Source organism: Leucoraja erinacea, chromosome 14 (assembly GCF_028641065.1).
Source record: "Leucoraja erinacea ecotype New England chromosome 14, Leri_hhj_1, whole genome shotgun sequence".
NCBI classification, from domain to species: Eukaryota; Metazoa; Chordata; class Chondrichthyes; order Rajiformes; family Rajidae; genus Leucoraja; species Leucoraja erinaceus.
This window is the reverse complement of record NC_073390.1, coordinates 38,619,562-38,645,327: the sequence shown is the minus strand read 5'-3', so window position 1 is coordinate 38,645,327 and position 25,766 is coordinate 38,619,562. Positions and strand designations below refer to the sequence as shown.

General features: G+C 42.7%; 1 protein-coding gene across 1 annotated transcript in view; it reads right to left on the bottom strand.

Moving 5' to 3' along the window:
• Window positions 1–25,766, bottom strand: part of zgc:153039 (uncharacterized protein LOC767698 homolog) — a 103,503-nt gene that overhangs the window by 42,595 nt on the left and 35,142 nt on the right. Inside the window, exons 7-9 of the mRNA XM_055646202.1 lie at window positions 24,488–24,645; window positions 19,628–19,710; window positions 2,170–2,294 (exon numbers count right to left, since the gene is read on the bottom strand). Coding sequence (XP_055502177.1) covers window positions 2,170–2,294; window positions 19,628–19,710; window positions 24,488–24,645 — 366 coding nt within the window. The remainder of the gene's footprint in view (window positions 1–2,169; window positions 2,295–19,627; window positions 19,711–24,487; window positions 24,646–25,766) is intronic.

Genomic DNA, 25,766 nt, shown 5'->3' with positions numbered 1-25,766 from the left:
GCTCGAAGGGCCGAATGGCCTCCTCCTGCACCTATTTTCTATGTTTCTAATTCTGCTGCATGTCATTGTGGTATATATCATGCCTTGATTGGTGAATATGTTTAATTTGTGACTTTATTTGAAGCAGAAATAAGATGTGATTGCTTCATTGAGCATAATTCCGACTGGTAACTACGCACTTCGTCCGAGCACATTGTCGCACGCGTCATGTAAGCTGTCTTAAATGACCACATAAACTGTCATTTGGCAACCTAAAAAGCTGCCAGGGTTGTCTGGCTGGCAACAGGGAAAAAATGTTAAGTGAGAGCCCTGCCAATCCTTCTCTCCAGAAATGCTGCCTGACCCACTGAGTTCCTCCTGCTTTTTGTGTCTATCTATGGAAAACAAAGCTTTTCACTTTCAAAATCAGGACCTTCCCCACATCCCAACACCAGATTGTCGCTACATTACACCAGATTGTCGCTACATTACACCAGATTGTCGCTACATTACAACACCACACTGTCCCCACATTACAACACCAGACTGTCCCCATGCTGCAGAGAAATTGCCAGCTATATGAAGCCCACACAGATGGACAAATCCAACAGTGTTATTCACTGCATCATCAGTTCTTATCCAGACATTCGGAGGGGCATTAACAATGTTATCAAATGGGTTTGTTCACCAAAACCCTCCACTCAATGTTGGGCTTCGGCTGAAACACCTGGCAGTGAACGGCAACCCCAGTCCTAACAATGACCAACGAGGTGAACTACGTAAATGTGCAGAGGAAAGACCAACTACTTTTTCACCAAGGCAGCAGTTGTGGCCTCAGGAAATGGGAGTGAAACCGATGCAAATCCAGCTCATAATTCTCCACTGGCTAATCATATTGAAAGGAAGTTGGTTGAGGATGTTGGGATGTCACAGAACATGGTCACAAATGTAAGAGTCCTTCAAGGCAGGGTCCGATACACAACGGCCTAATCGCTGACATTCCTTAATGTTGAATCTTGACCACAGATTGCACAACATTCAATTCCATTTGCAACTGTTCAGAGCATGAAGCAGTCCTTGCCACATACAACCACACCTAAGAGACAAAAACACTAAATGCTGGAAAACCCATCAGTTCGGAACATCCTGAAGAAAGGTGGCATATCCAGAACATTGGCACTTTCTGATTCTACACACACCGCCTGATCAACTGACTTTTCCCCAAGCAATTTATTTTTATATCGGATTCCCTGCATCTGCAGTTTGTTTCGATTCTCAACACCTGTACACCATTGGCTGGTACGTGGCAAGTTGAAACAAAGGCCACACAAGGGTCAGGCCATGTTCCTTTCCAGCTAAAACCTCTGACCACACGCCCTTTCTCAACGGCATTACTGTGGCACAGGCCCACACCAATAGCATCTGGGGAGTTAACCTTGACCAGAAATTCAACTAGAGCTGCTACTGAACACAGTGACACTTAAAATAACCCAGCACATTGTGTCCCTATAAAATAATACTATGGCTTCCTGCCCTTTGGGCTTGAACAGTGGCTCTTCATTGGTCCGTAACATCACTGCTCCTTCACCCAAGAAGGTTAGCAGCAAGCATACAGTCAGTTAGTGATCAGCAAATAGAGCCATGTAGGTTTGTTAGTGGAGAGAGAGAATGCTTCACAGCTATCCAGGAATCTTAAATTAGAAAAATAAAGTTTGCATCATGTTGATTACCAGCTTTATTTAACCACAGAAATGTTCTAAATTACACAATCTATGATCAGATCGAAAACTGCAGAATTATACACGCCTGTCCAAAATGAATACTATATCTGAAACAAACATTTGTTTAAAGTGTGATCTTGTTTGAGCATGCAGTACACAGCTGGATTCAGAGTTACACTTCACTCAAACTTGCCTCCAACTGTGGAATTTCCTACCTCTGAGAATAAAGGCGGACAGTTCTGGTCTAAATCTCTCTCTCTAGATCCTTGGAAATCAGCAGAATACTTGCATCACTCTCTTTTTAGTTTTCAGGCTTCCAGCATATTTTGAATTTTGCTTTTCTCTCTTTCACTTTTGCATATTAAATCTGATTCTCAGAACCTTATTTCCCATAAATTATTTTTAGTTGAGAAATATAAAAACCTCAGGACACACTGTATGATTTATTGATCAGTGCCCAATTCCCTACCTGAAATTTGGTGCGGAGGCCCATTCGAGAGCGAGGCAGGCGAGATCCACGGCGGCATAGACCAGCAGAAAGAAGATGGTCACGATTCCAGCAATTGTATTCAGTTTGCCCGTAAACAACACCAGCTGTGAAAGCAACAGATATATTTTAATACCAACGTGAGTATTCACAAAATTGTGCATCCAAATAATTATCCGATGACAATAATTGTGAAAGTGTTTCCATGAAATGGCACAGACGATTTGCCTCTGGCTTATTCAAGGAGACATTTTAAAAAGGTCAAGAATTCTTTTCTCAGTTGTAATCTTAATAACACACTGTGTGCCAAAGGGCATTGGGTATTAAGGCGAATGATGGAGTACTGCTGCGAGTCATTGTACATTATACAAATACATCACTGGCCACAAATTAGATTTTATATTATGGTGATGTTCAAACCACGTTTATCAACAAAGAAAAAATCCAATGAGTATCAGTGCAGACACATGCAGTACTGCATGAGATGCATCCATGCTAACATTGCTCACCAACTCACTGCCAATCCCTGCACAAAACATGACCTTGATGACACGTTACATTTTCCTTTGTGAGCAACAATCGTTACCCTTTAAGTACCCATTTGCAGCAGTAGTTTCACATCCCATCCACCCACCTTCTAATCTTCTAAAATGCTGCCTGTCCCACTGTTATACCAGCTTTTTGTGTCTATCTTCCAATCTTTTTAACCTAGTTTTTAATTCCATTTGTAAACATCTTAAATGTTTATCTCTTTGACAACTCACCGACTATTGCAAGCAACTGATTATTTAATTACAGCTCATAGGATTATCTCTTGGCCTTTGTAGCTTTAATTTGAAGAGTCCCAGCATACAAATTTATAGCCAGTTCACTTCCAATAATACCCCACCTCTGAAAATTGCCCCCAGTGGTAGTATGAAAATTATGATTCTAGAGTTAGAAAGTTAACTGAGGTGGAAAATGCATTCTTCTCTCATGAGTCTCTAATGACTAGATTTAATTTTTTTCTGATGTCAATGAGAACAACCTCCTCAGTTTCCTTCAGCACAGGACTTGATCATGGAACTGAAAAAGGGGTGTTTTCCACACTGATTGACTGCCTTCATTCCTACTACATCAAGTCTGAATTCCCTGGTGAGCTTTAGTGTGGTCAGCCGAATGATACTTGCTTTTGGTAATCCCAATATTGACAATCTCTTGAATTAGTACCTCCAAGATCCCTTCTTATTTGGATTAGAAATGGACCAGAGAATTTGTGCCTTAAAATTATGTTTATTTATTTTAACAGATTCCAATAACATGGACCAATTAGATCAACCAGATTCAGGAACAACTTTGTCCCCTTTGTCATCAGTCATTCCACAAGCTAGGGTACTGTCCGATTCACCTCTACCCCATTGCGGACATTGGACTTTGTCTCTGGAACTGATGCCCTACAATGCTGAGAACTATATTCTGCACTCTACCCCTTTGCTCTACCTATTGTACTTAAGTTGGGCTTGATTGCATTTATGTACAGTATGATATGATCTATTTGCATATCATGCAAAACAGCGCTTTTCACTGTATCTCATTCCATGTGACAATAATAAACCAATGGTTGATTTTTTTCCCAGCAAACAGAAGATTGCTGTTACTTTTACAAAGTGAATGAAATTAGGTGATGTTTTATACTGCAGTCTTGATTTGTCTTATACAGAAATAGTGACTATGGCACCAATTTCTTTAAAAATGATTACACAGGATTAGTTACATTCTGCCAAGTGCAAAGAATGTTGAGAACGTTGACGTGATACAGTTGTTGGTGAAGACAAAGACCACTGTGGATTTTATGGTGAGAATTAACTGGGAATCAGAGGAGAGGAACTGAAGGAACTATAGCTCTATGATCTTTGGTGTCGACAACTTTCAGATGGTGTAGAAAAGCCGGTGACAGTGGTGCATGTTGAATTAGGTTAAAAGGGGCATGGTTTGGGGGGGGGGGGGGGGGGGGGACACACACTACTTTAACATGATTTTAAACTGCGTCAAAGCGCAGAACAAAAAACAAAATAACATTTGCACAAGTATTTCCACCACTGATTTGAATGTTGCATTCTCCAACTGTCTTGGGATCTAATTGATTGAGACATTTCATGGCTGGTGGCACTCCATGCCACTGGGCAGGGTGCTATTAGAATTCATGACAGGAATAACAACTTGTGACCCTTTCTAGGGGCTTCAATTAATCAACTGGACTAGAGCTATGAATATTAATAGCATTTTGCATCCATTTTCAATGCTTGCATGAGGGTCACCTCTGGTAGACAACTCTGAGAATGCAATTAACAACGTAATCATCCAAAAATTCAATCAGGGCAGGGCGTTTGGTTATATCTTGAGCTATTCCAGCTTTTCAAATCCTGCTACAAGAAATGCACCATGGAATGTTAAGTCGGGTGAGGCAGCATCTATGGAGCGAAGGAATGGGCAGCGTTTCGGGTCGAGACCTGTCTGAAGAAGGGTGTTGACCCGAAATGTCGCCTATTCCTTTTCGCCATAGATGCTGCCTCACCCGCTGAGTCTCTCCAGTATTTTTGTCTACCTTCGATTTTTCCAGCATCTGCAGTTCTTTCTTAAACATGGAATGTTGTTTATCATTTTTAAAACGCTCAAAATTGGATCTTCCAAGCCGTTATAAAAAAAGTTATAGATCAAATCTCCCACCATTTCAGTTTTAGGCCAGCAACTGTGTCAATTTTCAGCAACTAATAAATTGGAATTTCTTCTGGATTGACAATTGTAGGTTTAAAATTGCATTTATTTTCCATGAGTCCACAGGTGGTAAATATAGTTGCAAGCCCGTTCTAGATGTTGACTCATCGTGAAGACTTTTCCTACTTTCCAACAGATGCAGCAGCACAGGTTTGAACATATACAGAGAAGCAAATTCCTCATGAAGTGAATCAGAGTTCAGATATAAGTGAACACTTTAGTTGAAGCAATGTTGACATCTGAACAGAACACACAAAGTGCTGGTGTAACTCAGCAGGTCAGGCAGCATCTGTGGAGAACCTGGATAGGGGATGTTTCAGGTTGGGACCCTTCTTCAGACTAATTTGACATTTGAACAAAAACATGTTGGACAATGTGTCTGGACTTTAGCGATGGGCGCTGATTATTTGGATAGTTTTATGAAGTTTTCATTTCGGTTCTCCAACCCTTCTGGCTTTTCTGCAAGTGTCTCCAACTCTCAATTTTTGTCTGATCTTTTAATTGACAAGTTAGATGAAATGTAAATCAGCATTTAAAATGCAAATCACAGTACGTGCCTCAAGTACCTCCTCCAGTAGCTCAATCTATATACCCATCACCCCATGTGCCAAAAGCTTCCCCTCAGGTTCCTTCCAAATCTTGCACCCCTCTCCCCCCACCCTCCAAAACCTATGTCTTTTGTCTCTTGCCCAGAGTAGGGAAATCAAGAACCACTATGTGTTCACCTGATCAACGCTTTGGAGTAGGGTAACGCTACCCCAATGAATGCCACGATCCTAACGGGAAAGTTATATAATCCATCAAAGAAATGCAGTGCACTGATGATTCTTGTAAATGGTTCTAAATTACAAATCTCAAAGGACTTCAGTTTGCAAAATGTTCAGAGAAAAATAATGATATAGCAAGCTTCAATACCGGCTATTGGCTCAGACTCTACTTATTCAGGCAGTCAAAGAATTCCTACGTAAATGTGGTGATCTGAACCACTGCACTGTGGAGATGCAAAAAATGTCTTGGTGAAGCAGGTGTTAAATTGGGACGAATGCCTGGAGATGTCAAAATAGAGACAAATTAATATTACCAGACACATTCATCATTAGTGCAACATAATGAAATTACACAAGACCCGACGGTAACATTGAGAATGGTTATCTTTACTTGACTGGACCATGTCATTTACTCTGCACGTCAGTTCTACATTTATCATTCATTTCATTTCCTCGCAGAGTAAGGGCCAAATGAGTGACACGAGGCTTTCAAATCTCTGGTGGCTTAGAACAACTTATTAGGTTCTGAAAATGATTGGCAATTCACTGCTGCAAAGAGCAATTTCTTATAGTGCTTTTTGTTCCATCATTTAAACAAGAGGAATTTTTAGTTCATTTTAATCTTCAAAGTGCACAATATATGCTTAAATGCAAAGCAAAACTAAGTCTCTTGATTTTAAAACCTGCGACACATTTATATTGCTGCAAAGCATTTACATCTCCAGACTTTGAAAAATTACAGTAAGATCATGCTCTCTAAATATAACATCCTAATGGCAGAAACTGTAATGCTGCTAATCCGGATGTGTGGAAGTGAATAATTACATTCTAACATGGTATTCTCTGCCTCTAGAAATTAACAACAGGCTAACATTTTGAAATCCAGATCAACCAGAGGCTGTATTTACAACATGCAAGCTGACAAGCATTTGAAATGGGTTTCCCGTGGACAACCATAAACATTTTGTACATAGCAGCTCTAAACACCAATATGGATTTAAATGAAGCACAGGAATTCTAACCAAAATAAAACTGAGCAAAATACTTGACATTTATTATCCTAACATATGCTAGTCTGTTCTTTAATCAGATGACATAAAAATTATAAAGAGAACCATAAAAATGTTAGGAAAACAAAGATTATGTTCTTTCATGGAGGCAAAGATTTTAATAAGGGATAATTTGTTCAATTTTATGATCCCACATTACAGAAATCTTTGCCTGCATCACATTCCTCTTCTACCTTTTAATGCTTTTCATAAATGCACTTGGGTAATATCCTCTGGCATGCTGTGATTTTCATACACTCCAGAGCAACATGTGAAGAACTCAGTGTCTACCCCATTTTAAATGAAGCTTCTTTCTTTACTTGACTGGAGTAAACCTGAATCATTTCAAAATAAATGTCTCTGTCCTTGCTACACAAAAGTCTCTTATCAGCGCATTAAATATAGAGAAGATATAGGTAGACACAAAATGCTGGAGAAACTCAGCGGGTTCGGCAGCATCTATGGAGAGAAGGAATTAGCGACGTTTCGAGTCAAGACCCTTCTTCAGGTTGCGCCCCGAAACTTCGCCAATTCCTTCCCTCCATAGATGCTGCCTCACCCGCTGAGTTTTTCCAGCATTTTGTGTCTACCTTCGAATTTACCAGCATCTGCAGTTCTTTCTTGGAGAAGATATCTATCTATATTACTAAAAGTAAGATCTTGACCACTTCCTGTTTTTCTGTTTCATGATTTTAGAAAAAACGCTGCCACTTACGTCTGTGATTTTTGGCCGGCTTACACAGAGACCCCCTCCGTTGCGCAGGACAAGAGGATTTTTCCCGTTGATTAAATATAAATGCTATTAATGTTTAAAACATTTTGACATTCTCTCTGTTGCCCCTGCTGGTGGGAGGGGGAGGGACTATAAAACCCGGAAGTGTTGTGCCTCATTCAGTCTCTGCAAGAAGGGGGAAGTGAGAGGGTCACGTCTCTCAGTCTGAGCTGTGAATAACATGTCTACTAAACAGTGAGTGTGGTTTTACTGACCTTGAGTGCCCTTAATTTGGTTTGAAAATGAAAGTGGGGGTTTGGGTTGAAGTAAAAGCACTGCAAATGTCTGGTGGCGTTTTGAGTTGAAGTAAAAGCACTGCAAGTGGTTGGTGGCGATTTGGGTTGAAGTAAAAGCACTGCAAATGGCTGGTGGCGTTTTGGGTTGAAATAAAAGCACTGCAAATGGCTGATGGTCTAAACTTGACAACTTCCTGTTTGCGCTGTATATTGATTTTAGATAAAACGCTACCACTTACGGCTGTGGTTTTTGGCCATCTTACTCAGTCCCCCTCCGCTCATCAAGTGCAGAGGATTCTTCCCATCAATGAAACATAAAAGTGTTATTAGTGTTTAAAAAATGTTGAGAATCTCTCTCCTGTCAATAACGCCATGAAGGCCACACCTTTTCCGGCGGGAGGGGGGAGGGATTATAAAACCCGGAAGTGTGGGTGTGGCTCAGTCTCTGCATGATGGGGGAGGGAGAGGTCACAACTCTGTCTGAGCTGTGAATCAACAGAACACACTGAATGTCTACTGAACTGTGAGTGTGGTGTTTTGTGTGGTTTTATGGTGGTTTCACCCTGCTTGAAATGGTATGAAACTGCATTTGAATGTGGTGGCCTTGCACCCTGCATGAAATGGTATGAAACTGCATTTGAATGTGGTGGCCTTGCACCCTGCATGAAATGGTATGAAACTGCACTTGAATTTGGTGGCCTTGCGCCCTGCTTGAAGTGGTATGAAACTGCACTTGAATTTGGTGGCCTTGCACCCTGCTTGAAGTGGTATGAAACTGCACTTGAGTTTGGTGGACTTGGATCCTGCTTGAAGTGGTATGAAACTGCACTTGAATTTGGTGGCCTTGCACCCTGCTTGAAGTGGTATGAAACTGCACGAATTCGGTGGCCTTGCACCCTGCTTGAAGTGGTAGAAACTGCACCTGAATTTGGTGGCCTTGCACCCTGCTTGAAGTGGTATGAAACTGCACTTGAATTTGATGGCCTTGCACCCTGCTTGAAATGGTAGGAAAATGGATTTGAATTTGGTGGCCTTGCACCCTGCTTGAAATGGAATTTCAAGGAATAGCCACGAGTCAACTGCCAGCCCACCAGCCGTGAGGGAGCTGCCAGCACATCCGGTTGAGGGACTGAGCTACCATCCCAAGAATCCAATTGGCCCACAATGTCCATACTAGCCCTCTGGAGACCAGTCCCTTCAGCCAACAACATCCATACCAGCGCTCCAGAAAGCCCCACCGCCCCCCACTGGCCACCAATATTGGAATTGGTGGAGAGGTGGAATATTGCGTTGGGGGACCAGCCCTCCCGTGTGAACATGGGACCCAACGGGTCCCACTTAGTCTAGTACATACATAAATATATTGTTTTCCAGAAGGTATAAATATATCCCTGGAGCAGAATAACCCTGGGGCTAAGGAATTAAACATGTTAGTGTTAAATTATGAGCACTCTTTCATGGATGACCAAGATGATAATTATATTTCATCCAAAAGTAAAATAGCCTCACCTACGTAATAACTCAAGTGGCATCAATAATATTGCAAAATGTATGAACTATTACATTTTAAAGCCCAAAATTCTTTCACATATGAAAAAAGACTCGGGTTCTGGGTATGTAGCAAGGAGAGTTAGGAATGTCATATTACTGGAATGGTAGCTCACCATGCTGGCACCTCTATGTTTGACCTGGATATGAAGACAGTGAGAGGTCGGTGGGAAAGGATGGGTGAAGGTGGACTGAACAATTCCAACAGACGATGCAACCCACAGATGTCTCAACGAGGTCAAATTCAAATGAATGAAACTGCTTTCACCAATGGGCAAGGCTGATTTTACTGTTGGCCCTCTCAGAAGCTGAATGAACACTGGGAAACATACTTTATTCTGTCGGCCTTCTCCCGTGGAAAAAAACTGACCTCAAAGCTTTTGATATTTCAAAATGTTCTCAATTCTTTCTGGAGAAAGCAGTGACAGAAAATGCTTCCACTTCAACTTACATATGTACTGTTCCTCTACAAACTTTATTCCTATTTTCCCTGTAGATTGCTTCACACCCAAAGGCATATAAATGTACAAATTACTTTGTAATGTTAATTATTGTAGTATTTTGCTGCAGCTCCTGGCTATAATGTTAGGAGTCGTCCTGTGGTTACTTACAGAAGAAAGGTTATTTTATGACCAGCACACGGGCAAAGAGAACCATTCTTGTTCTTCACAATTAATGTAATGGCAATATACGCCAGCCACTGCTGAGTGAGAGACTATGGAATGATTTAAGCACATGGATGAGAAGTTTAAATTTGTGAATGGTGGGGGGGGGGGGGGGGGGGTTAAACTGTAGTTCCAGAACATGGTGGTCGTGATACAGATTATTTGTTGGTTAAGGCACTTCAAATTTTTGAGCAAAAGTATATTCAGGATGCAAAATGGAGCAGCCAGTCTCAAAATTCAGCCCGACCCATCAAGTCTGCTCTGCCCTTTCATCGGGGCTGATCCATTTTTCTCTCTCAACCCCATTCTCCACCCCTTCCCCCATAACCTTTGACACCCTTACTAATCAAGAACCTGTCAATCTCTGCTTTAAAGATACCCAATGATTTGGCCTCCACAGCCGACTGTCGCACTGAATTCCACATATTCACCACCCTTTAACTAAATAAATTCCTCGTCATCTCCTTCTAAAGGTACATCCTTTTATTCTGAGGCTGTGCCCTCTGGCCCTAGGCTCTCCCATGTTGAATCAGCTCTGGGGTGATCTAGGCTGATGGTGGTAAGATGGTGTCTGTGATACAAGGGTCACTCGGGCAGGAGGTACACATTGGCTCTGGAAGAAAGGACATTGGCTTGAAATGTTCATGTTGTTTCTTGCTCTACAGCCTATCTCACACACTCTCACCATTTGTATGCATGTATATGAAGAGGTTAGCATCCTGCAAAAGATGATTATCTCTGCTCTCTGGGTCGTGAAATGATCCCAAGACCCATCTCAGGGCCAGAATAGATCAAACATTAAAATAAACATTCTGCAGGGCCGTTCCTGCTTTCATTACATCATCACCAACGCTGTCACCAATCTGTAGCAGCATTTGATAAAAGAGAGATTTGACTTCAAACCCAGGCCCCTGGGCACTGCCACTTCCAACTGCTCCGGCCAATTATTTCTGACCAATGAAAGTGGGCGACCTTTCTCCAGCAAACAATTATTGGCTATCACTAGTATCACAGAACATCTGCAAATCCACAGTTACTTCAACTTCCACTGCTGAAGATTTCATGTTTTTTTTTACACCCCATTCAATCCCCTAAATGGGCCTTGCTTTGTTGCATCTCAAGAGGACAGCAAAGCAAAGTACTGGAGGAACTCAGTGGGTCAGGCAACATCAGTGGAAGGAATGGGCAGATGATGTTTTGAGTCAAACTAAAGAAGGGTCCCAACCCGAAACATTGTCAGTCCATTCCCCCACAGATGCTGGCTGTCACGCTGAGTTCCTCCAGCACTTTGCGTTCACTCAAGATTCTAGATCCTGCAATTTCCTTTATCTACAAAAAGCTATGATGAGGGGAAAGTGACTGAAAGAGATGAGCCGCTCTGGAAAAACAGGCAAGGCATAACAAGATCCCGTTCATTTAATTTGTTGCAGCCAGAAACAAAGACTGGCTCTGCAATCAGGTGACCAGCAATTCTTCATCAAAACAGCTTCACAATAAAAATACCTGATGAGATAGCCAGCCTGTTGCATTTGTTTTTACCTGAAGTGCAGTGCTGCAGTGCTAATTTTGTAGGTGCCGGAGCTGTCAAACAGGGGCGACATTTCAGGTTTTGCTTGGGGGGGGGCAAGCTAGTCTCTCAAGAGGGTCAAACAAGATAATAGCCTATCACTATATCCTAGTCTATAACAAGTACAATAAAACATATAATACTTAATTTAATATCACAAAATTGCCATCACTAATCATCATGAAATATAATTATCAAGCAAGTAAAGAAAAATACGGTAATCATGTATTTTACCAATATACAAGTAATTACCTAATTACCAAATGTCACCAATAAGAAGTTTTACAATAATTTCCACAAAGGGTCATGCGTAATATGTGTTTGGGGGTCTGAAGCAACTCTTGTCCTGGTGTCTGTCTTCTGCTCGTCTGTGGTACCGCAGCCATGATGTGACATAGGGCTCAGGATTCCTGAACCAGACGAGGTCTGTGTAGTTTAACAAACATAAGTGCTGATACATGATTTATGAGAATTCTTGAGCGTGTTGGTGTTATTGTTCATGTGACTGAATCCCCTCTCACACTCAGCAGTACTAATAGGAATAACGTGAATAGCTCAGTAATGGGCGTATATCTTGGGGGATGCGGCATCAACAATCTTCCACGTAATCTCTGACGGCATTTATTACAGAGGAAGAAGAAAGCTTAAACCTCTTGCAGAGATGATATTGCAGCTTCTCCATAATTAGGTGGTATTTCAGCAGGACAACAGCATTTATCAAGGACACACAATTAATTTAGCAGGGATTTATACATACTCTTAAGGTTCAGAAGAATGAGAACCTTTCAAGGATGTCGTGGTGAACATACGGTGCTGAAAATTGTTTATAAGACCAATAAGAAACTGTTGATAATTAATGGAGATGATTTTGTTATTGCTTGTTAAGGTAATTTCTCAAAACTTCCCCTTTTCAACAGCCTCTTGAGCTAGAGTATTTGTACCAGGTGGCTCTTTCAGTCCATGCAATGATCTTGTTGGATCAGTTTGTCTGCATAAACAATCGTAGGAATGCCTTTCTGTAAACACTCTGACAGTAAACCAAGTTCATGTAACGCGTCATACATTAGAGCTAAATCCAATAGAAACTGTTCTGAAGAGAGTCTTGTCAACAGACCTTCATAGGTTTTTCTGTCACTCCCAGATCTTGTTTCATCCTTCATTGCTTTTTCAAAATGAAGACACAGTGCTTCATAATTTTGCCACACTGCTGAAACTGTTCGAAACGAGCTAGCCACCCCCCTGGTGACCAGAACACTGCCTATTTTGCAAATTTGTTGTTCTAGTTAAGAGGCACATTCAAACAGTTCCTTTTGATGTCGAGGTGATCTACTGTAAACAGAGTACAATTTGTCCATCAATGATCGAAAATGATTAATTCCATGAACTTCTCTCACTGAATCACCAACTGCAAGTTCTAATCTGTGATGAGAAGACAGTGCCAAATCATCACATCAGGGTAGTTTCCCTTGAGAATTGTAGTAACACCAGACTTGACACCAAGCATTACACTCGCCCCATCACTAGCAAATGCTACAAGGTTCTGTTTCAAGTAAGAGTCATCAAACCCATAGTTACTGAGACAGTTCCATAGATGCTTTGCAATAGTTGCAGCTTTCTGATCAGGCAGTTCAATTAGAAACATAAAATTGGGGTCACCTTCCTTATCACTTTCACATTTCAAATAAACTATTAGGGCAGTCTTGCTGCTCAGGCTTGTTGTTTCATCAATTAGAACAGAAATGTTGCCATTTATCTGCGGGATATGCTGGCAATTTTTTTTCATATTAATGGCGATATGGTTAATGATCTCCGTAGCACTAGTGCAGGAATGCAATCCAATTCCAATGTCAATACCATCTTTGTTTTGAAGTTCCAGTAAGCCAAAGTAATCAGAGTATGTCCCGTCATTCTGAGCTAAATAATATGCAGAACGAAAAACTGAAGGTTGCCTTTAGACACGAAGCAATCACGGTGTGACGTAATTTCCCAAGAGCATCTTCACTAGCCGTATTTACAACACGTAGGGCAGCAGTGTGAGCTTTTGATAGTTTGTGATCAACAATTTTTTTTCTGAGAGACTTCATGTGTGTACTTCGATAGACAATAGACAATAGGTGCAGGAGTAGACCTTATCAAATGCTTTCTGAAAGTCCAGGTACACTACATCCACTGGCTCTCACTTATCCATTTTCCTAGTTACATCTTCAAAAAATTCCAGAAGATTAGTTAAGCATGATTTTTTCCCCTTCGTAAATCCATGCTGACTCGGACCGATCCTGTTACTGCTATCCAAATGTGCGGCGATTTCATCTTTTATAATTGACTCCAGCATCTTCCCCACCACCGATGTCAGGCTAACTGGTCTATAATTCCCTGTTTTCTCTCTCCCACCTTTCTTAAAAAGTGGGATAATATTAGCTACCCTCCAATCCACAGGAACTAATCCTGAGTCTATACAACATTAGAAATTATCACCAATGCATCGACGATTTCTAGAGCCACTTCCTTAAGTACCCTGGGATGCAGACCATCAGACCCTGGGGATTTATCAGCCTTCAGTCCCATCAGTCTATCCAACACCATTTCCTGCCTAATGTGGATTTCCTTCAGTTCCTCCGTCACCCCAGATCCTCTGGCTACTACTATATCAGGAAGATTGTTTGTGTCCTCCTTAGTGAAGACAGATCCAAAGTACCTGTTCAACTCATCTGCCATTTCCTTGTTTCCCATAATAAATTCACCTTTTTTCTGTCTTCAAGGGTCCAACTTCAGTCTTAACTCATTTTTTCCTCTTCGCACACCTAAAGAAGCTTTTACTATCCTGCTTTATATTCTTGGCTAGCTTACCTTCGTACCTCATCTTTTCTCCCCGTATTGTCTTTTTAGGTTTCTTCTGTTGTTCTTTAAACATTACCCAATCCTCTTGCTTCCCGCTCATCTTTGCTACGTTATACATCTTTGCTTTAATTTTTATATATCAATCGGCTCCATAATAGGATATTTGCCATTCATTTGACAGCCTCAAAACCCTCAGAAGAGAATAACATAGAAACATAGAAATTAGGTGCAGGAGTAGGCCATTCGGCCCTTCGAGCCTGCACCGACCGCCATTCAATATGATCATGGCTGATCATCCAACTCAGTATCCCGTACCTGCCTTCTCTCCATACCCCCTGATCCCCTTAGCCACAAGGGCCACATCTAACTCCCTCTTAAATATAGCCAATGAACTGGCCTCAACTACCCTCTGTGGCAGAGAGTTCCAGAGATTCACCACTCTCTGCGTTGTCTCATCTCGGTTTTAAAGGATTTCCGCTTTATCCTTAAGCTGTGACCCCTTGTCCTGGACTTCCCTAACATCGGGAACAATCTTCCTGCATCTAGCCTGTCTAACCCCTTAAGAATTTTGTAAGTTTCTATAAGATCCCCTCTCAATCTTCTAAATTCTAGAGAGTATAAACCAAGTCTATCCAGTCTTTCTTCATAAGACAGTCCTGACATCCCAGGAATCAGTCTGGTGAATCGTCTCTGCACTCCCTCTATGGCAATAATGTCCTTCCTCAGATTTGGAGACCAAAACTGTACGCAATACTCCAGGTGTGGTCTCACCAAGACCCTGTACAACTGCAGTAGAACCTCTCTGCTCCTATACTCAATAGTGTCAGATTGCTTATGTTTGCACAAACTTTACACCCAAATTTATCATTCTTGCAGTCTGACCAGGGAAAAGCTTATTTCTTTTTCTTACATTTCTTCAGTGCAAACACCTGAGCAGGGATACAAGCCTGACTTCAAAACATCATTACTTTCAGAACTACATTTGGACCCAGTTAGAAAATGTGAACTAGAAGCAGACGAAACATAGCATAGCTTTTGTCACTTTTACTATTATCAGTCTCTTGTACGTTATTCTTGGTACACTCCTACACTTGTTTCCGAAAGAAAGTTAATGTTGTTTGCATAGAAGCCATAGGGGTATCGATACTCACAATATCCTGACATGTGGGATATTACGTGGTTAGACCAATACAAATCCTGTTTAGTTTTTAGATATATTAAAAAGTTAAAGAAGGATGAATCTTTACATCAATTATTATCTTATCTACCTTAACCTTCGCTTCTGTAAAATCCACTTGATTTAATATGTGGCCGCTGTTAAACTCCCCGCTAATTAAAATTCCCAGCCGATCATTTTAGGTTTTTTTTTTTTACAGACCCGGCACCAATTCGCACAGACTCTCCTGCAGTTCTGTGCTTTTACACATACACGCACTCTCGCCCGCCCACTCACCCGCCCACCCGCGCGCTCACCCACCCGCTCACCAACACCTGCAATGGACCACAACTCTACTTCATTCGACGCCAGATCCAGATCCGACGCCAGAACAAACTCTTCCTCGCTTATCTGGACACAAGCTTGTCCGCCTCCAGACTGGTCCCTCCACCGACACTCCTCGACTCAACTGCCCGCCCACCATTAGGTGGCCACCACGAGGACCAGTAACAACATCCACCGCCACTCCGACCTTCACCGCCTTCCTGGCCAAACCCAGGCCAGGACCACCTAAATTGCCGCCCACGGCTGCCGACTCTCACCATCTTGCCGGGCAGCACCACCACCTCTGTCGCCGACTTACACCGTCTGCCTGAGGCCACTGATGCTGCTGCCCGTATCTCTACTCCAGCCCCCCATGGGCCTCCACCAACGCTCGCCTCTCCACCGGCCACCAGCGGGCCAGAGCCGTCACCTCACCAGAATTCTAGGCGCAGCACCAGGCATCGGTGAGATCTGGCAGCACTGCACCCCTGCTGAAGTGTAGAGGTTTACACATCAGACGGTGCTCAATCACAATGTCAATGTTAGTCACAGGCTCATACAGAATGGAAATAGTCCCTTTGGCCCAACTCCCACATGTTGGTGCTAAGCCTTTTGCAGCAACAATCCAAACATTATCCCCGGCACTGCACTCGGTGTGGCTCTGCATCTTTCCCACTTTACCTCCTTATTCACATTTCCCACTGGCAGCCACGGTCTCCGCTCCAGCCACCCCGTGACCATGCATTTCCTGCTCCAAACCCCCTGCATGGAGACCTCTCCTAACCTCACTCTTGATGAGTTTGCGCTGAAGTACCACATTTCCTTTCATATAGAAGATGGAACCTTGACCACAGCACAGAGTGCTGGAGCAAATTAGCGGGTCAGGCACCATCATTCGAAGGAAAGGACAGATGGTGTTTTGGGTTGGGACCTTTCTTCAGACTGAATGTAGTAGGGGGGGAGAAAGTTGCAGAAGAGATGAGGGGGTGGGAATTGATTGGCAGATGGGAGGACAAAGGTCAGAGTTGAAAAGGAGACGAGAGAGAGGAGTGAAAAAGGCAGCGGGAGAGATATAGATGGAAAAGGGTGGAGTTGGGGGAGAGAGAGAGGGGCAGGACAGTGAGAGAAATGGATGTGGAGGGCACGGGACAGTGTCAGGGCCAAGGGGAGGTACTGGTTAAAATTGGAGAATTAATTGTTCATTCCATTGGGTTACACGTTAGCCAAGCAGAATACAAGGTGCAGTTCCTCCAGTTTGCAAGGGATGTGCATCATGTGCATCAACAAGGGATTCAGTTAATTTGACAAAATGTTCGACATAGACATTGTGGGCCAAAGGGCCTGTTTCAGTGTTCTGTTCCATGGGACAAGACAAAGTGATGAATTATATTGACTGATGGGAATTTCAAAAGCAGGATTATGGTTACAAGGAGCTGTCGATTTAAAACCAAGGAGCAGAAGAAATTCCTCGTCGAGCAAAGTGAATCTCTAGAACAGTCTAATCCAGAGGTCTGTGGCAGTGAGATCACTGGAGCTAATTCATGAGAAAGTAAACGCATTTTTGAAAGATTAAGGAAACAAGGACAAGGTAAATACAACGTGTTGAGGCCAGGAGCAGATAATATTGGAGGGTCCAGGTGAACATGTGCAATGTGGCTGATGAAGGGTCTCCACCCAAAACATCACCTATTCCTTTTCTCTAGAGATGCTGCCTGACCTGCCAAGTTACTCCGGCATTTTGTGTCTATTTTCAGTTAAACCAGCACCTGCAGTTCCTTCCTACAAAGGTGACCATCTGGTCCCATTTGCCCATGTTCCTGTCTATTACTTATCTCATTATAAATCAAGGAAAGGGACAAAAGCCACAAATGCCACTTTCAAATAATGGCAAATATAAAAGGATAGAATTAACCTGTTCAGATCTTCATACCATTGATCCAAATTTAATGACAAGATCATTGCAGATTATCCCTTTGAGTTTAAACCCAGACATGGTCGTCAGACAGCTGATATCTCAAATATCACTGTGGAAAACAGTGTGTCAGAGGACTTGAGAAAGTATTCTGTGGCCTGGTGCTCAAGGGTCTATCAATTGCAACCGTCAACTTAATTCCCATTTAGCTAAGAGAGATAATTAACGCAGATTAATTCAGTTCTGTATTGTCCAATATGTTTCAAGCCTACTGATGATTTTAGATAAGCAACTTGAAATACTGGAAGTTACTCAAGTTTCTCATTAAGTTTATGTAAAATTGTACAACTGCTTTTTAAGTTGCTCAAATAGTAATCTATCTATCTATTTATCTATACATAACTAAAACTCTAATCTTGTTATCTTCCGGTTTGCGCAGTTTTTTTATTTGCGCAAAAACGGTACGCGATAGCGCTACAATTTTTTTGCCAGCTTACTCACCGTTCTCCTGTGCTGCGAGTGTACCAAGTTTCATTCCGATCGGTGAAATATTGTAAAAGTTAGCGAGATTTAAAAATCTTACAAACCATGCGTGCGCGGATTGATCTCCTCTCCTGCCAGTCAGCGCCGCGTGGATTGGTTTGTTCTCCTGTCACTCCGCGGGACGATCCACCCCTTCCTGCGCCATCGCGTCTTTATTGGAGCTGAGGGACGCTGCGGCGGAGATCTCCAACCGGACACAAAGGGACCGGAAGTGGCCCAGCCCGGCGCGGGAGATATCGCCAAACGGAAAGTGGAGAATGTGATCCCGGCGGTCGAGAGCGACCAGCGCCTGCTGTGAGTCCCAAACGCACCGCCATCACAACACCCCGCAGCTCCAGCCCCTTCCGCTCTGGTCCCCCTCCCCGTGATACCCCCCTCTCCGCCATGGCTCTTCCGCTGTTTTATCTCCGAGCTCTCCCCCCCGACCCCGCCCACCCACACGCCAGCGCGGCCGGCGCTGCTGGTGCTTCCACGCCGAGCCAAGGATCCGCGCCGACAGCTGATGCTCCTCCGGGGCACGCAAGAAGGTAGAGGAGCGGCAACCTCGAGATCCTGGGGAGGAAGAGTGGGGGAGGAGGGAGGATTGAGGGAGAGGAGAGGAGTTGGGAGGGGAGAGCAGTTATAGAGGGAGGGAGGAAGTGACTGAGGGTAGGGGAAAGGAGGGTAGGGAGGGATTGTTGGAGGGTAGGAGTAGAGGGGAAAGATGAGGGAGGAGGGAGAGTGGGGGAAGGATGGGGAATAGAGGGAGAGGAGGGGGGAGTAGAGGAGGGGGCAGTGAGGGAGTAGATGAGGGATAGTGGGGGGGGATAGGGGGAGGTGAGCAGTGGGGAAGGTAGGGGATAGAGGGATATGAGGGGGGTAGGGAGGGGAGAGATGGAGGGAAGGAGTAACTAAGGGTAGGGGATAGGAGAGGGAGAGAGGTGAGGGAGGGATTAGGGGAGGGGAGGAGGAGAGGGAAAAGAAGAGGGAGGATGAAGAGGAGGGGGAGAGAGTGCTATGGATGAGGGGAAATTAGCTGCGCCTGTGCAGTTGGGGGCTATGGATGAGTGGTAGAATATTGCGCTGGGGGACCAAGCCGCCTGTGTGACAGGGACCCAACGGGTCTCACTTAGTCTAGTAGTAAATAAGACTTAAAGGGAACACAGAGTGACATCAGTCTTGTACAAATTTCCCCATATGAACTAAAGAACATTTCATAGACTGCCAAATATTGAAACAATTCAATAATCTGCAAACCAAAATTATTTCTCACATAGAAGAAAGCAAAACAGTGTAGGAGATATTCAAATGTTAGGGTGACTTTAATCACCTGGACGAAGACCCAGGAGATCAGAACAGCAGCCCAGGGGTTTCCACTGGCAGACGTCTTCTTCGCAGGTACGAGCAGCTTACCTGAAAGGGGGAAAAGAAAAGTTAATCTATTGAGCAGATTAATTAGAGACAGGCTACCAATATTTCCCAGATATTTAAGTGTTTTCTCAGATTAGAATTTAAACAATGCAACAAGCTACAGCGATTCCCCTGGGAATTCACCTCATTGTTAGACAGGCATGGTCCAGCATGGTTCACTTTGAAAGAAGTTAGACGCAGAATAACAGTAATGGTTACATTATAATGTGCACCGACACATTCACCTATTAATATTGCAAAATAAAAGAATGTTTCTGCTAACATTCAAATGAAGGATTTCAGAAAAAAGAATCTAAACTTATCAGCAGATGTTGAAGATTACAAAATTTCAGGGGATATTAATTAGGGCAGTAATTTAATCAAAGTTATTACTTGATCATGATATAGACTGAAATCCCTTAACTGTCAGCAAGAGACAGTTTTTCCCTTTATTCAAGATGGATTTGAAATATTAAAAGTTTATTGTACCATGTAATATCTTTAATAAAAATGAATTGCAATTGTGTTGAATTAATGGAGTTTTAACATCGTATATTAGTTAAATAATTTGAGTTCTGAATTTACTTTGGTTTAAGGTGAGTTAAATTGATTAAACACTGAATTTTGGAAAAAAGTAATTGCACGGAATTAATTTTGCAATCGTTATTAACAATGTTTATTTCACTCTTTAATTTAGAAACATTATTGTAAATGTTAAAAGCATTTTTGAAAGGCTCATGGTTATTTATTATCAGTGATTAAACCACTAATTGCGAAAGGCAACGGACCTCACGAAGGTAAAAGCTAATGAAGAGTGTTCTCAGAAGGTTACAGTGCAAATAATCATATATAATGACTGGAATTGGAATCAAAAGTGATCACAGCTGGCCCAGAATCTCACCCCAGGTGTGTAGGAATGTAATATGTCACTGCACGTAATGGCTTAATGGAACATGCATCAATCCAAGCAGAATCGCATGGTTTATCATCCTCATCCAAAATATTATCAGAAACCCCGTTCATTTCATTCTTCACCATCCCTGTCCAAGCAGAAAGGTCGTATATAGACACAAAAAGCTGTAGGAATCTATGAGGCTACAGGGTGACTTGGATAGGTTGGGTGAGTGGGCAGATGCATGGCAGATGCAGTATAATGTAAGGTTATCTACTTTGGTGGCAAGAACAAGAAGGCAGATTATTATCTGAATGGTGTCAGATTAGGAGAAGGGGAGGTGCAACGAGACCTGGGTGTACTTGTACATCAGTCACTGAAAGTAAGTATATAGGTACAATAGTCAGTGAAGAATGCTAATGGCATGTTGGCCTTCATAAAGAGAGGAGTATAGGAGCAGAGGTCCTTCTGCAGTTGTACAGGGCCCTAGTGAGACCACACCTGGAGTATTGTGTGCAGGGCCGGCCTTAGGATGTGCGGGGCCCAATTGGGAACAATTTTGGTGAACCCCAGATTACCAGCCAAGGTCTGTCAGCCCAGTTATTTAGTATATATCATGAAATTGTACACTAGGTGCTATGGATTATACACTGTGTGAATCTCTCCTGCTCCCTCCCATTTGACTGTCAGTAGCTCCGCTGGCTTCCAACATTTACTGTAGCAGCTAATTACCATTAAACTGCATTATGTGATTGGATGCAACCCCCTTAGAGACAGCGATTGATTGGCCGCCAAATAATATTATCAAATAGGAAAACAAAAATCGCTGGTCGGTGCGAACTCAGTGGACTAGCTGGTTGTATCTCCAAACTAAACAGTATAACATGCAGGTACATTCATTTAAAATTAAATTCAGTGATTATTTCACATGATTTCTCACTGTGTAAAGCTCAATATCTGACCAATTTCTGTTTAACACGTTTGGTCTGCCGTGAGCATTTTTCTCTCCCAAAACAGTTCATATCTAGCAAACCGATCAACGAACCAGACAGCAGTTGGACGCAGTCATAGAAACATTGAAACAAGGTGCAGGAGTAGGCCATTCAGCCCTTTGAGCTTGCACAGCCATTCAAGATGATCATGGCTGATCATCCAACTCGGTATCCTGTACCTGCTTTCTCTCCATACCCCCTGATTCCTTTAGCCACAAGGGCCACATCTAACTCCCTCTTAAATATAGCCAACGAACTGGCCTCAACTACATTCTGTGGCAGAGAATTCCACAGAATTCCAGAGATTCACCACTCTCTGTGTAAAAAGTGTTTTTCTCATCTCGGTCCTAAAAGATTTCCCCTTTATCCTTAAACTGTGACCCCTTGTTCTGGACTTCCCCAACATCGGGAAAAATCTTCCTGTATCTAGCCTGTCCAACCACTTAAGAATTTTGTACGTTTCTATAAGATCCCCCTCAATCTTCTAAATTTTAGCGAGTACAAGCCGAGTCTATCCAGTCTATCTTCATATGAATGTCCTGACATCCCAGGAATCAGTCTGGTGAACATTCTCTGTACTCCCTCTATGGCAAGAATGTCCTTCCTCAGATTAGGAGCCCAAAGCTGTACGCAATACTCCAGGTGTGGTCTCACCAAGACCCTGTCCAACTGCAGTAGAACCTCCCTGCTCCTATACTCAAATCCTTTTACTATGAATGCTAACATACCATTCGCTTTCTTCACGGCCTGCTGCACCTGCGTGCCTACTTTCAATGACTGGTGTACCATGACACCCAGGTCTCGTTGCACCTCCCCTTTTCCTAATCGGCCACCATTCAGATAATAGTCTACTTTCCTGTTTTTGCCACCAAAGTGGGTAACCTCACATTTTTCCACATTATACTGCATCTGCCATGCATTTGCCCACTCACCCAGCCTATCCAAGTCACCTTGTAGCCTCCTAGTTTAGAGGGGTTTAAACGGTTTAGAGATGTTTAGAGGGCTTCAGATGGGTTTAGAAGTGTTCAGAAGTGTTATAGTGGGAAATAGGGGGAATAGAGGGGGTTTAGGTGTTCAGAGGGTCCCAGAGGGGTTTAGAGACTTTATAAGCCCCCCGTGAGAAATTGTATTTCTCTGAAATTGAAGATAGATATTAAGCTATAGTAACTCAGCAGGCCAGGCAGCGCAGCGACTCTGGAGGACTCAACGGGCAAGGCAGCTGCCTCACCCGCTGGGTTTCTCCAGCATTTCTGTCTACCGCTAAACGTCAATGATTCCGGGAATGCTGAGGCGACAGGGTGATAGATAGGGAGTGGGAGAGCTAGAGAGAGACGAGATGGGGAGCGGGAGAGAGAGCGAGAGAGGGAGGGAGGGAGGGAGGGAGGGAGAGTGAGAGAGCAAAACACAGAGAGACACAATGTGGGTCGGTAGGTGAATGACTAACCTGCACACCAGGAAGAAGCCCCTTCTCGCGGTCCGGGGCCCTCACTCATGATGGTGAGTTTAAAGAAATTCTCAATGTGTCATCGATCTACATTCCTCAGTAAATGTAATTGTGTTTTAAACAAGTATCATTGACGCCGTGTGAATTTTATTCAAAGGAACACGGCGTCATTAATACTCATTCAAAACACAATAACATTTACTGAGGAATGTGGATGGATGCAGATTGATGACATTGTATAACAACTTGTTAACTACTTCATGTTAAGAAGTGCTAACAGTACGAGTTAACAAATCGTTTGTGTCTGATGACCGTGCAGCGGTTGTTATACATGTTCGTTTAAAAAAAAAATCCGGATGGCGAATTAAAAAAAAAAAATCTTTATTTAAGAAAGAGAATTCGTATTTCCGTGCGAAATACGGAACATTAGTGCGGGGCCCCCATTAGGCGCGGGGCCCAATTGGGAGCAATCGGTCAAATCAAAATGTGTGCAGTTTTGGTCTCCTAATTTGAGGAAGGACATTCTTGCTATTGAGGGAGTGTGGCGTGGGTTCACAAGGTTAATTCCCAGGATGGCGGGACTGACATATGATGAAAGAATGGGCTTGTATTCACTGGAATTCAGATGGATGAGAGGACATCTTATCGAAACATATAAAATAATTAATGGATTGGACACTCTGGATACAGGAAACATGTGCCCGATGTTGGGGGAGACCAGAACCAGGGGCCACAATTTAATAATAACAGGTAGGCCATTTACAACTGAGATGAGGAAAAATATTTTCACCCAGAGAATTGTGGATTCGTGGAATTCTCTGCATGAGAAGGCAGTGGAGGCCGATTCACTGGATGCATTCAAAAGAGAGTTAGATAGAGCTTAGGGCTAGTGGAATTAAGGAGTATGGGGAGAAGGCAGGAAGGGAGACTGATTGTGGATGATCAGTCATGATCACATTGAATGGCGGTGCTGGCTCGAAGGGCCAAATGGCCGACTCCTGCACCTATTGTCTATGTATCTGTGTATGTAAATTTATTTATCTTCATACAGCAAAGCCTCTTTTGAAATCAACCCACTGAACCTCCCTCTACTGCAAATATATCTGGCCCATGGTAAAGTACCAGGGTTAAACAATTTCAACATTTATAGAACATTCTAATTCCCAAATCCTTACAGATACATGACATCATGTTTGTACCCAGAACTGAATTTGTCACCTCTCAATAATGTCCTCCAACCTTTTACTGTCTGCATAAGCCTTGCGGAAAATGCCAATGTGCTGCTTTCAACATGGAATTAGTTTCCTGAACAACATGCCCATTAGAAAGTTATTTAGTTCAGTTGTGACAAGCAGAAAGTCTTTCACAAAATGTAACGTCAACATCAAGTGTTTCTGCAGAACTTTGATTCCAACAGTCATTTTATAAACAAAATAACTTCAAACAACTTGCCAAATATATTGTCCTTAGCAAGTGCATAGAGAATTCTTGATGCTCCAATCAAATTACTCATTGCAGCCGACAGAGTTGAAGAGTAGATGCCGATTATGACAAAAGGGTGCCAGACGTTGATGTCCTCCAGGAAGCCATAATTATTTTGGAGAAGAAATCTTTAAAGAGAAAAAAAATCACACTTGGTGAGCACACATCCAGAAAACCAAAAGAATTAGTTTATCCCATAAAAAACAAACTGCTAAACCACCTGCCAACATTGCTAGGATGCATTAGTTTAAAGAAGTAGTTATTTAGCAGTTGGACAACTGATCAAAATCCAAATAAAGCGAACTTATAGAAATAAGCCGTGGAGCTCACAAAGGCAGACATTTAGCATTCTGCCCCAATGATTCCCAAGAAGGAATTCCCCTCTTCTCTAGGCACTAATTTATGATCACCAATCATCTTCATTGTCTTCCCCCTGCCCATATTCATGTGATAGCAGATTTGGTCCATTCCACCCGTCAACTCTGCCTGCCATTCAATCATGGCTGATCTCTCTCTCCCTCCTAACCCCATTCACCTGCCTTCTCCCTATAACCCAACACCCGTACCATGTGCAATCTGCTGCAAAAACTGTGCAAGGACAGCATCATCTACATGACAGGTGCAAAGAACGACGTTGCCTGCACCCAACCGACACATAATGACAGGTGCAAAGACAATAGGTGCAGGAGTAGGCCACTCGGCCCTTCTTGCCAGCACCGCTACGGACTCACAATGGCAGGTGCAAAGAACTACGTCGCCTGCACCTCACGGACACATACACTTTCCGGAAAAAAATCACCGGACAGCAATCAGAAACAGGAATGGTCCTTTGCTTCCATTTTGCTATCAGTACATGTGTACATGACAACAATACATGTGAACTTCCATGAACTAGCTGCCATTGTCATAATATCATGACAATTTGTTACCTTAAAATAGTAATAAAAATGGAGGCACTGAAATAATGCAGTAATAATGTACACTGCATGAACACAATGTTTTAACCTTGGCAACAAAAATCTCAAAGAATAAGTAAATGCAATGTATAGAATGAATCTATACATTGTTAGGTTAGTAAAGTTAGTAAAGGTTAGGTTAGTAAACCGAGCTCAGTTGCTATACCCTGGGAGATATTTTGAATAACATTTTTGGAAAGTAAACATACCAATCTTAATCAGAAAACAATCTATCAAAAGAGCTTAATATAATTACATCTTCCAACTTCAGTTTAAAAATGCTTTAGGTCAGC